This window comes from Temnothorax americanus, unplaced genomic scaffold (assembly GCF_048541705.1).
Source record: "Temnothorax americanus isolate GAGA-0224 unplaced genomic scaffold, ASM4854170v1 Scaffold41, whole genome shotgun sequence".
Classification (NCBI taxonomy): domain Eukaryota; kingdom Metazoa; phylum Arthropoda; class Insecta; order Hymenoptera; family Formicidae; genus Temnothorax; species Temnothorax americanus.
The window spans coordinates 752,989-765,721 of record NW_027509559.1 but is presented as its reverse complement, the minus strand read 5'-3'; the positions used below and the strand labels follow the sequence as shown (position 1 = coordinate 765,721).

The window sequence follows — 12,733 nt, the reverse complement described above, 5'->3', positions numbered from 1 at the left end:
AGTCGGGCGAAAGGAAGGGCAGAGGGAGTTGAGATGTACGAGCATGTAACGCACACGTGAACATTTCTCTCTCTTTCTCTCTTTCTCGTTGTTTTCGGCTGGCGGCGCGCGTACCCCACGAATTCTCTCATTTCCTCTACGTCCGGGGTTTCCTTCCCCTCGAACCTCGCACTCCCCCCCTCTTTCTTGGTGTCTTTGCGTTCCTCTCACGAAAGAGCTTGCTTTTCCTCATGCATCACGCTAGTGTGCGTGTGCGTACATACGTGACGGTCGGTGTGTGGGGGCGGTCGCGGAGGACCCTAACGCGTTCCAGATGCTGCGCGCTTTGTTCCCATCGGCGCGCGCTCTCGCGCGATGCTTGAAACCGTCTTTCTTCATTTCTTTCTCTCTCTCTCTCTCTCTCTCTCTCTCTCTCTCTCTCTCTCTCTCTCTCTCTCTCTCACTCTCTCTTTTTCTATCTCCGTCTTTTTTTAGCATGAAATTCTAATAGGCGCACGTTCATTTACATCGAGCAACTGTAAAGTTTCATCTTTAACCTTAAACTTTAAACGAATGAATAGAGATAAGGATCTAAGCGAACTTTTTGAAGTGCAAATGATAGGGCGGGGGCCAACTTTTTTGGGAATATTTTATTTAAAAAAAAAACCCAATTGTTTCTTGATATTTATTCTTCCAGTCTGTTTAGCAAAGAGATATATGCAGTTAAAATGCACAAATTCTCTAAATGTCACTAGTTTCGTAAACACAGACCGTGACGTTATTCAATTCCAGACTCTATTCGCCTTTTGTCTAATACTTTAGTACGCGTTTAGTCTCAGAGATAGAGCATCAAATAAATTTCTGCGCTGCTTCTTTCGTCTTTCTCTCTTTCAGCCCGACTCTTTCTTCTCCGATCTCGTTTATCTGTCTTCCCTTCTGGTTCCTCTCTCGGGACGATATGTGCATACGCGCGCAGAAACGCGCTCGGTGTGTGCACGTGCATCGCGTGTAACACGCTCCCTTTCCTCTCTCTAACGAACTCTGTTATAACGCGAAGGAGGAGGATCGAGGAAGCGATCTAAGGTCCGAGCAACTTGACACTGAACACATGGCCCCACTTCTTCTTAAACCCACACTCGGTCAGAAGACCCTCCCCCCATTTCTAGCCGTCTCCGCTCCCCCTGTCTCCCGACCCCAGCGCATTCTATTCTCTCTTTCCTCCTCTATTCTTTCTCTCCCTTTCTTTTCCTCTCTCTTTCTCTTTCTCTTTTTCTCATATCGTTTTCTTCTTCGAGTTTTTTCCTGATTAATCACGCGCTCGTGATCCATATGGATTTTGTCTTTGACGAGAAGTTAGTCATGCCGATTGTAACATTGCCAATCATGTATGGGGAAGATTTTTTTTTTTTCAAAATATTGGGAAGGATGGACATTATTATTTTGAGCGTGAAAAATCATGCGTTCAATCTGTTGTCATGAGATTAAATAATGTAATTTGATCATTTTATACTTTAAAATTATTCTGAACACGACCGATATAAAACGAGAACATGAATTTGTGCCGAAAGCGATTATAAGTCTCCGGAAATCTTATCACATCATTACGCAAGCGTTCAGTGAGAGTCATTTGTTTGCGCAATAGTTAACCGTAAGATATATACATAATGAGGAGATAGTGAGAAGATACCGCCCCGCGGAAATGAAGGAAAAGCACGAAGTGAAACTGTCCCGTTGGTGAAAGGTCGGACTTATTTGCAAGTATCCGCTCTTTCTCTAGGATTTATGTCACGTTATCATCTAGCGTGCGGTATTTTTTGATTGACATCTCCAGAGAGAAAGCAGCTGATCGCTTTGGCGTGCACGACCTCCCTGATGTGCGAGACTCACAATCCAGTCGTACGGCGACGAATCTCGCGAATTAAATGTTCACTTCTTTTGATCTTGTTCCTCTCCGGGACCAAGTTCAGTGGTACGTTATCGCCGGTCTCGTAATCAAGTTACGACGGTATTAATTACGACGGCTCGATGCGGCGCGCCCGCGGATTAATAATCCGACTTCGCTTTCGTTCATTGATTTACTTTGGCGCGATACGGGCCGGCATTTTGTCACGCTGTCGCTAAGGTTGGAGAAGTCGAGGGCTAAATTGTTGATTAAAAGTTAAAAGTTTCCCATTATCTACACATATTATATTATAATTCCCATCATTAATTTGTAATAATATATCATTATTTTAAATACAAATTGTTTCTTTAAAAATGTTTTCTGCATTTTATAGGACGTGATAAGCAAAATAAGAGAACTTGTTAAGGAAAATAAAGTTCACGTGTAATGCGAATATACATGCTTGCTGTTTTTTTAATATTTGTGTTAAATCGTCATACGATAAGAGATTGAAGTTTGTTGTTTTGAAGCGTTAAATTAAATGCGTAATGATTAACAGTTTGACAGTATCGATTTATTCGGGTATATCCCCCTTGACTTCGCCGAAGTTAATTGTAACTTATGTTATATGGAAAATTGTTCTGAATTTAAAGAAAAATATTTCGTAGAAAAATTTTTTATCAATGATTTTTTGTCACCATTAATATTATTCCGTTGAATGTTTTTAAAGTCTTAAATCACGTAAAAAAGAAAAACAAGGAAAACTTTATTTACACAGCTTTCTCGCAATTTATCATCAAAATTATCTTCTCTTTAAAAAATAAGAACTTTGAACTTTGTCATATGCGTTCTTGATACATCTTATTATAATTCTTTCAATTGAGTTGCACTTTCTTAGCTTTACCAGGTGTAAAGTTTTATATTACCATACTTCAGAGCGGAAGCCGCGAGTCTCGTAGATAAAAGAGCGCCTCGCGTGAGACGAGTGGCGGAAAAAAAAAGGAATTCGCGACGAGAGAGGCGGCGGAACAGAGAGGCTCCGGAAATAGTAAGAAGGGCTAGAGCAACCGCGAGGGCCGAGAGGCCGCGGTTGCCCTCTTCGACCCCACCGGTGCTGCTGATAACGTATTCTAGGTAGAAAGAAGAAGAAGAAGAAGAAGAAGAGACCGACGGAAGATTGCTTTTACGACGCGGCCGCGATGTGACGCGAGGCGAGGCGAGGCGAGGCGGGCGTTACGTTGTCGGTTCCTGTGAATGTGTTCCGCGCGGCCTAGTCGCGCCTCGCCCCTCTGGCTTGCGTCGCGAAGCAAAGCGACGCAAAGAACGGGAGGATTGCGCGCGCGAGGAAGACCCGGCGCTGCCCCTGGGACAACCACCAACTCCGGTGGTGACGGTGGGCCGTACGGTGCCCGCGCGTTACGTTGCGCGCGGGTGGGTGCGGTCCGCGCCCGCTCATACATAAACAAGAGATCGGCCAAGAGGTAGCATCAAAAGAAGAGACGCCGGTACCGGGACTCCATTATGTAGAGCGTATCCCACGGTGGTCCTATAAAGAATACTAACGACGGGGGCGCTTTTCTCTCACCGCGTCCAGGATTTTCTCATGCGCGACTTTTCCCGAGCTGATCTCGCGTCGGGGAGTAAGAATAGCTATCGATATCTAGTTACTGAAAACTGCCATCGCTCTTCTTTCTTCGATATTTTTATTTTGCCATGTATATTAATCATAATAATACTGGGAGTACGAATGCTTCAAGAAATGGTCGACATGAGAAATCGATTGGCATTCTTGTTTTCCTGCCTTTCATCTTCTCTATTTTACATTATTCTTATTTTATTTTTGATCATTTTTCTATTTTTTCTCACTCTACTCATATTTTTATAATAAATATATCATTATGATGTATTACGAAATTCGCACACTGACTAATATCGCGGTGTTGAAATCAGCGGAATATCACAATGTTGTTATCGATGTGTCAATTTGCTCGTGACATGAATTATGTTACTACATAATCCAATGTCATTTTTAAGTAAGTTTGCGTGCCGTGTATATCGCGAGATTGGGTCCTCCTTCGTATCTCTCTTACGACGGCTTCCGAAAATGTATGAAGAACAGATAATGAGAAAAAGAAGACTGAATGCTGTATACATTAATGGTCTTTTATCGCTATTGTACGTTCCAAAATTCGTAGGCTAGTGGTATAAAATTTGTCAATAACGCGCGTGTATCTTCTTTCTTCGCCGTATAATCAGCTTTGCGTAGCTTAATTATACTCCCAATGCTGGCCACCCCTTCGCAAAGAGCAAGATATAATGAATTTTTATACACTATGTCGCGTAATTACGTCTCGATCTCTGCTGTTCGTCTCTGTTTGATAATAAGTAAATACTTTGACTAATATAGTTATCTATATATATAAAACAAAGTCGGGTTAGTTACACCATTTATAACTCAAGAACGGCTGGACAGATTTTAATGATCTATGATTTGTTGGATTCGTCTCCGCCCCGAATAGCATAATAACTAAAAAAAAAAAAAAAAAAAAAAAAAAAAAAGTAAAAAAAATTAGAAAATAACCGGGGCCGGGGCGAAGCCCGGCGGGGCATGCTAGTAATATAATATTTGACTAATACCTCGTTAATTAATTACATTCAACTTAACATGCAAATCTTACTGATAACACTCTATGCAATTGCATTGTTTATTTCAGTGCTGTCATATTCGTTAAAACAAAAGACATACAATTTTTAATATTTCTAAGTTATAAAATGTGACTCCCCTTATTATTATAATGTAATGCTGCAGTATATCAATGTTAACATCTTAAAAATTATAAAATATATTATCTTTAGCCATTGTACGGGTTTCAAATCTTTCTTTTACAAACAAAAATCTGATTAAATTTTTTTAGTGGTTTCTTATTTAGACTGAAGTTACATATAATACATTTAGTCGAATTCCATATATTATCACGGGCATAATCTGGTACAATTCGTAATTAAGTTGTCTTTAATCCATCTGGTATATCTGACAGCTTTATTCTCCAGAAATCTCGTGGGCTGTTTCCCACACCGGATCACTCGAAACAGATTCCTCGTCCGTCCTATTTGCGTGCGTGCTGACGGAAGTTGTAGCTCGCGGTATCGGGCCAACTTTCTCACCCCGACACTGGAACGCCACCCTAGCTTTGCTACTTGAGCCCGAACAGATGCCGCATCCCCTAAAAAAAACTAGGTTCCTATTGTGCCACTAATAGAAAGTCAAGCGTCGCGGCTCACACACTTACATCCGTAGATGCGCGTCGCTATGTGTGAATATGCGTGCTTCTCTGGTCGTTGCTCGTGGATACGTTTCGATCGATCACGACCGACAGGCAAAAAGCCCCAAAATGGTCGTAAAATGTTTTTATCTCGTTTACGACACGCATGCGCTTTAAATTAAATTAATTAAATTGAACTTTACATCTCGAAATATAAAAATATTTATATGTATATTATTAAAATGAACGAAATGCCGGAAATAAAAATCACTATTATCTAAGTTTTGATAATAATATAAAAAATTAGCAAATATACTATTAAATATACTATTATTATCAAAGCATTTTTTTCAGTCAATTCAGTTCAAAAATACTATCTTCTTTATTTCATCTTTTATCCATTTTTTTTTGCTTCTCGAATGTATATAAAATACATTAAAATTTAATCTTTTATTTCAAAGAAGTAGTAGAATTAGTAGAATTATATACATTTGTCATTACAATTATTTCGTATCGACAACGATTTTTTTTTTTTTTTAGGAAATATTTAACTAAAGATATATATTTTATCGAATTTTTTCTCTTTTTTGAAATACTTTGTACAATACGAGGACTTAATTTTAAATATCGTCGTAACATTGGTTTCAATGATATTTTATCTGCGGAGTAAATGTAATAAGATATTCGACCTTTGTCGATAAGCGAAACATATGGCGATTGAAGCTATTAGTATGAGGCGTACAGACGCAGATAATTGTATCGAACTCTTCGGTGAGTTTATTGATTAAAAAGGCGTACTTTTATGACTTGCATACAATAGTCATAATTAGATTAACTGCTATTAAGTCATAATATAATTGATCTCTAGAGAACTTTGGTTGTTTGCGTAACATTTATGTGTATATCATCATTCATTGTTTCAAAATTATAAAAAAAAAATATATATATATAAGTACTTGGTTAATGAAATTTTTGATTTGTTACTTTAATCAATAATTTTTCACGATAATGAAATGCGCGATATATTAAAATTGAATTAAAGCTCAATTTAAAAAAACTCGTTGATGACAAAATTATCATCAATTTATAATAATCGCGACACGTGCGGCACGAAATCGTTGCAAAATCGCGCGTGAAAAGAACAGAGAGAAACAAGAAATGCGCTTTCGTAATTACTCATCTTACGCACTTAATGAATCAGCAAATGAATGAATGGATATTGCGTGGGTGCGAGAGAGAGAGAGTACTTAGAACACCCGGCGAAGGAAAGATTTATCCCATTATCCGCAATCGACACACGTCTACATTCCATCGATATTGACGGCCGAGATTGATGTCGACTCCTTATCGAATATATTACGTGAGGTTTTGTATGCGAGTGCGTATGTGTCATGCAAGTGCAAGCTTTGAATTACATTTGATTATTTTTTTTTTTTTGGCCGTTTGTTACAAATCTCGGGATGCGATCTCGCTTCGAATTCGACTGTATTTCCAATCGTGCAAAATCATTTTTCTCCATTTTTGCCTATTCAATCCGACACGATAGTACTCGCGGAAGGAGGGGACCTACTACCCGCGCGTTCTTGCACTGTCACCGGCGTTGATGATCTCTCGCTATCCTCGTCTGTGATTTCAGTCGGCCGGACACGATGGCATCTGGCGGTTAAAAATATTTCTTCCGCGGACGTGCCGCAGGCGCGCGCGCTTTTTGTTCGGTCTCCTCGGCAGTCGGGGTCTATATAGTTGCGAATCTGTGCTTCGCGAAGTAATTATGCCGGGCGGAAAGTCTAGGGGACAGAAATACTTCGCGTACCAAGAGCGCGGTGAGTACGCCGCACAACGAAGAGCCGCGCGGCGAGACGACACGTCGGCAGTCGCGCGTATGCATGTACATATACGTATATACGCGTACAATGTTGAGACACGTAGACTGTCGTAGAGACAATAGAAATAGAAAAGCGACGCGCGATAAACTCGTGGTACGTCCGAAGGGAGCGAGGCGCCGGGAAGGAGAGCAATGGTCTCCGAGATTTTCTCGCGCCTGGCGATCGCCGAACGCTTGCACATTGACTGATTGCTGCCACGACTAGCAATCATGACGAGATTATTATCTAGCGTGCGTAGTTATGCCGTCAACATATCTTCGCTAAATATACATCGGGTCGCTTAATTTTAGCGAGTCCGCGCCAAGCTTATAAATTTTAGGAAGATTGCTAATGATGTAATTCGGAAGTGCAGTTCGTTTTCCTCTTATCTTTATTCAAGTTCTTATTATAAATACACATATGTATAGTTTAGAAGCATCTTTTTGCAGGATATTTAGCATTTTCTGTTATGTCTGGAATAGGAGCCTCGGCTTTCAGTTCCTTTTATCGTAACGGTTCGCAAATATAAGTCAACAATTTAATACGTGTTCTATTTATCTAGTGTTTCCGAGAATAAATAAATGTGGAATTCTTCGTAAAACTCGGTTACGCTGCAGAGAAGGAATTCGGCCTCTTCCCCGGCTTTAGGCCGGTTCTACGATCAGTCGTATGTCATAGTCGGATGTCGGAACGTAGCCGATGGTCCAACGAGAGAATTTCTTTTTCGAAAACGAATTTTCCTCATTGGACCATCGGCTACGTTCCGACGTACGACTGATTGTAAAATCGGCCTTATCACGTTACGCGGGGTCATATGCGATCTTCGACTAATTGACAATTATAAAGTGATTATAGATTCTCTTCCCGACTGCGGACGGGACGCGCCGGACGCGCGTCGCGCCGAAAATCCGATGAATCGTTCACCAGTTCTTCGTGTTTCGATTTTGCGCTCATCGTAATCTCTCAGCGTCGTTTTCGTATGCGCTCGTAGCGGCCGTTCACGATATATACACTCGTAGTAAACGGAGCACGTGGTCCTCTACTCGACGTACCCCGATCCGCCGCGACTCGCAATTCGTGTGCATGCGCGCGTCGAGAGCGCGTGCATAGCTGCTTCGCGGGCGCATCGCGCGAGCCCGCTCGTGCAAAAAATGCGCTGGAGGCGCGCGCGTGCAGCGCGCAAACAATGTTCATCATTGTAACGAATTGTAATAAGCGTACGTACAACGCAGTACTGTCCATTCCCACATTATCAGCGGCCCCACTGCCCCGCTCGATGCTTTTTTTTTTTGCGAATCTCATAATAGGCTGCGGCATAATGCGTATCGAGCAGAGACGCTGATGTTATAATCCTGACCTTCTTGATAACGCGCGCTTCTTGGTGCGACGACTCGATACGCGACACAACTAAGGGCGATAACGTCCTCTTTCTTTTATTTTATTTTGGAAACAAGTTGTGTTTCTCCAAAAAAGTATTTCTCAGTCTCGTATTAAGGCCTTCACACACGAAAATCGACGGAAGACGTAAGACATAAATCGTAAGGAAATCCACCCACCAATCAGAGTCGACTAGTCCCTTTTTAAGAGGGAAGAAGAGGGGAATAGTCGACTCTGATTAGTGGATTTCCTTATACGATTTACGTCTTACGTCTTCCATCGATTCGTGTGTTCGGGGCTTTAGATAACTCTACGTATATAATATTTATACTGTTTTTATTATTATAATTATTGAAATTATTTATATAGTTTTTTCTTTCTGTTCACGTGATGAGATCTTTTAAGAAGATCCGTATAATTGTAAAAACCGTGTTGCAAATTTAAGAATGTTTAAGATTGATAAAATATTACAATACTGATATTATATCCTTTCGCAGAGATTCGATCGATCGATCTATATCGCAGTAGAAGATCACGCAGATCCTCGATACTCTTACGCAATATTACATACCTAGCATACAAATATTATCTTTATCTTCACAAATATTATCTTTGTCGTAAATTGGCTCGCGGAAATGAAAACCCGTTCGCCTTTGTGCCAGCGATTCGAAACAATTCCATTAAAAACCTTCTGATACCTTCTTTCTCAATATATATATTATTGGCTAAATATATATTTTTAAATATGTTTGTCCAAAAGATTCAAATTTAATTTATTAAATCAATTTAATTTAGCACCATCACAGATGCAGTTTATATTTAATCTGTCTTGAAGAATTAATTGATTGATCAATTTGTATCTTGGGGGAGGATTGCATCTCGAGTGATGCATTGTATAAATATTATCTTTATCCCCGCGATACGGTTAGCGATGCCTCAGGCGAAATGGCCGATGACAGCCGATGTCATTATATATTTCATAACTTTATGATATATCGCTCTCACGTTCCGAGAAGATGCGCGTAGTATTCTCTCAGCACCGTAAATCGTTCTCCATTATGTGACTAACAAATGTCCGCGTAACGCGCAGTAATAAATCTCCCGTTGTAATTATACACATCACAGAGGACGATTTTGAACGCAAAGCGACATATATATATATATGTATATATATGTAAAACGCGCATCCTCCAGTTGAAAAGTCGTTTACGTCTAAAAGTCATTATCTCTGACTTATATATGTGTAATGGACCATATATGGTATACCTCTATACATTAATCGTGCAGCTCAAAAATGTAGGTCAAGCGCGTTAATGAGAGAAATCATTGACACACTATTGGATAAAATGCTCGATTTTTTTTTAAATTAATGTACATTCTTTTACTTGCTTGATTGGCGCAACGAACCGTCGAATCAACTGTGTTGATTCGAAAATTAAAACACGATTTGAAAAGAGGAAAACAAATTGTTTCGAAAAATTCGAAGATTGGAGATTTAAAATCGTTAATTTGTTCCATCGGGCAGATTACTTTTGGAAACGAGAAGCGAAGCCTGCGTGTCACCGGAAATGCTCGGTTAAAGCTCGTCCCGCTTTTCATCGGATGACGATCAACGAAACCGCGAGTCGTGCTTATTTCTGACCTCGCAACCTCGCTCGTGTTCGCCAGTGGAAGATAATCGTGGTCTAATGTAGTTCTCTCCCTCTCTTTCTCTTTCGCTTTCTCTCTTTCTTTCTCCTCGCTACATAATTGGTCAGTCGATTAATGGAATATCTCGCTCGATTAATGGAGAGATCGTTGCGACACGCCAGCGCAACAATAATTCCCGCCCGATAATTGCGCCTCGCGTCCAGTTACATAACTTACGTTCCTCCACTTGTCCGCGCGCCGATATCGGCGACGACGACCACGACTGCCACCTAGCCAGCAGACGGCCGGTCGATCGTGCGATTTGGATTTAGATTTGGTAATTTGTAGACGGAAATGAATGGACGAACTTGGGCTAGTCCGTGTCTAAATTAACTCCGCGCCAGATGGCAGATAGTTTAGACGTCTGCCAGGGGCGACTGGGTGACGTAAGGAGCGACGTCGTCTCGTCGCTCGCTCGTACGCAGTCCTCCACCTGAGGATGCTGAAATTGAAACCCTCTACCACTTTTTCGTGCCGCCGAGAAACTGGACAAACCGCAATAATCAACGTAAACATAAATGAGTTCTGCGACATTTTAGATGATCTTTTTACGATATCAATATAAGAAAAAAAAAGCGAGCCGTATCATCGGAGCACATAGAGAATATACGAAGATTTCCAACGCCGACAATCCTCCCCCGCTCTTCCTCCATGATACACATCCCAATTGAGTACATCGACGCAAGAAAAGTAAGAGAAAGCACAAAAAGACAAAAAAAACTCAGCGGTCTCCCGTTACGCTTGTGTTGCAGACTGAGGATGTCCTCAAAGAGGAAGTCGCCACCAACGAAGCTATCGGAGGGCGGGGGCGGTGCGGGTACAGTGGCAGGCGCCAACGAGGAGGAGGAGGACACTACCTCGCCGGTGGCCGGTTCCGGTGGCGAGGCAGCCGTCGTCGTCGGTGAGGAGGGTGCCACCACCCCCGTCGACATCGAGGAGTGCTATTCCCATCAGAGAGGCGGCGAGTGCGAGTCGTCCGGCTGTTCGTCGCCGGCGACTACCAGCGAGCCGGATCTACGCGACTCGCCGTCGCCCTCGTTGAATTCCTTACGGACGGCCAAGCGGCAGAGGCTGCTGTTTCTGTCGAGCCAAGAGACCCTCGCGCCGTACCACTACCCTCATCATCACCATCACCACCACCACCACCATCATCACCATACGAACACGTCGTCGTCGTCGGGCGGTGCACTGGAACCGGCGAGCTCCTCGGAGTGCGGTTCGCCACCCACTCTCCTCTCCGTTGATCCCTATTATCCTAATCATCCCCATCACAATAACAACAACAATACCGTCACGCAGAACAACAACAATAATAATAACGGCAGTGGTACCACCGCTGCAGGCAGTAAAAGATCCATGGACGACGTTCTCAAAAGACTAACGTGCAAGATGAACAGCGAATCCCTGTCTATCCAGGATGATACTACCAATACCAGGCGGACATCACCGCCGCTTTCTTCCACGCCAACCAGTCACAATGCACATAGGTTAGTCCAGGTGATATCATATATTGAAGTAAAAGACTAGGGCGGCCGAAATAAGACCTTTTATTTCTATTTTATATTGTCTGAGAATGAGACAATCTAAAAAGACTATCGATTTATCGTCTAATTACCAAATGATAAACAGAGGAAGAAAACAAGATTCGATAGCTTATCTATTATAAAGGACGAGTAAACGCGTTCAGATATTAGTTAATGGTTTTCTATTCCATGGAGTGTAGTAAATCTGCTAATTATGCTTAGCAAAAAAATACGCTTATTATTCAAGATTATAGTACATATTTATATATCATTTTTGACTGGGTAGGTTTAATGATATTGAGTATGAAACTTACATCTAATATTATAGTATATAAGATAATGATATAATTAATAATCAAATTGTATACGTCTAGTAAATGAGCGATATCCAAATTTGAAGCATAGCCAGAAATGATTAATCGAATCGACTATTTGATATCGATGTGTCGATGAATGGTCGCTGTCGAATATTGATTCATACTTTTGTCATTTTTATAATTGTTCTCATTATAATTGTTTTTATGTTAACTCCGCGGGAATAATCACTTCATTTTGTTTTGCATAAACGGTTATCCGATTTTTACACCCCAATTAAAAGTCATTGTTATTAATTACATATAGCATATTTTTTATTGTTTTATAATTTATTAGTTTGAGGACAGCATGTATACAGATTTGCCCAATATTTTCAGAAAAAAGTAAGAAAGAACAAAAAATATATTTAAAAATGAAAGAAGCACGTGTTAAAATACTATTGAGTTTTATTTTTTTGATACTGGGGTATAAAAATCACCCTAAGTGACCATTAATTGAGTAATTGTGAATATTGCTATTAAATTTTTTAAATTGTTTTTTAATCTTCCTATCACTTCTATATTGAATATACAGTACATACGTAGGTATATAGGGTAGAGCGGGGTCAAAAGTAACGCGGGACGCGAAAGTAACAACTCAAATATCTAGTTATAGGCATAGATGCCCATGCGCGTCTGTTGGTTAACGGATGAAGCTGAACAAGCTATAACGTGTCTCAGAACGCCTCGACCTGGGTATTGAGTGTATAAACTATAGATATTAACTATAGTATTAATTATAGATATTTGAGTTGTTACTTTCGCCCCGCGTTACTTTTGACCCCGCTCTACCCTACTGTGC

At 40.9% G+C, this 12,733-nt stretch overlaps 1 protein-coding gene across 4 annotated transcripts in view; it reads left to right on the top strand.

Moving 5' to 3' along the window:
• Positions 1-12,733, top strand: part of Sox102f (transcription factor Sox102F) — a 148,020-nt gene that overhangs the window by 91,717 nt on the left and 43,570 nt on the right. For all 4 annotated transcript variants that reach the window (XM_077416064.1, XM_077416061.1, XM_077416063.1 and 1 more), the window contains one exon: positions 10,808-11,542. In XM_077416064.1, the coding sequence (XP_077272190.1) occupies positions 10,815-11,542 (728 nt within the window). In that variant the 5' untranslated portion in view covers positions 10,808-10,814. The remainder of the gene's footprint in view (positions 1-10,807; positions 11,543-12,733) is intronic.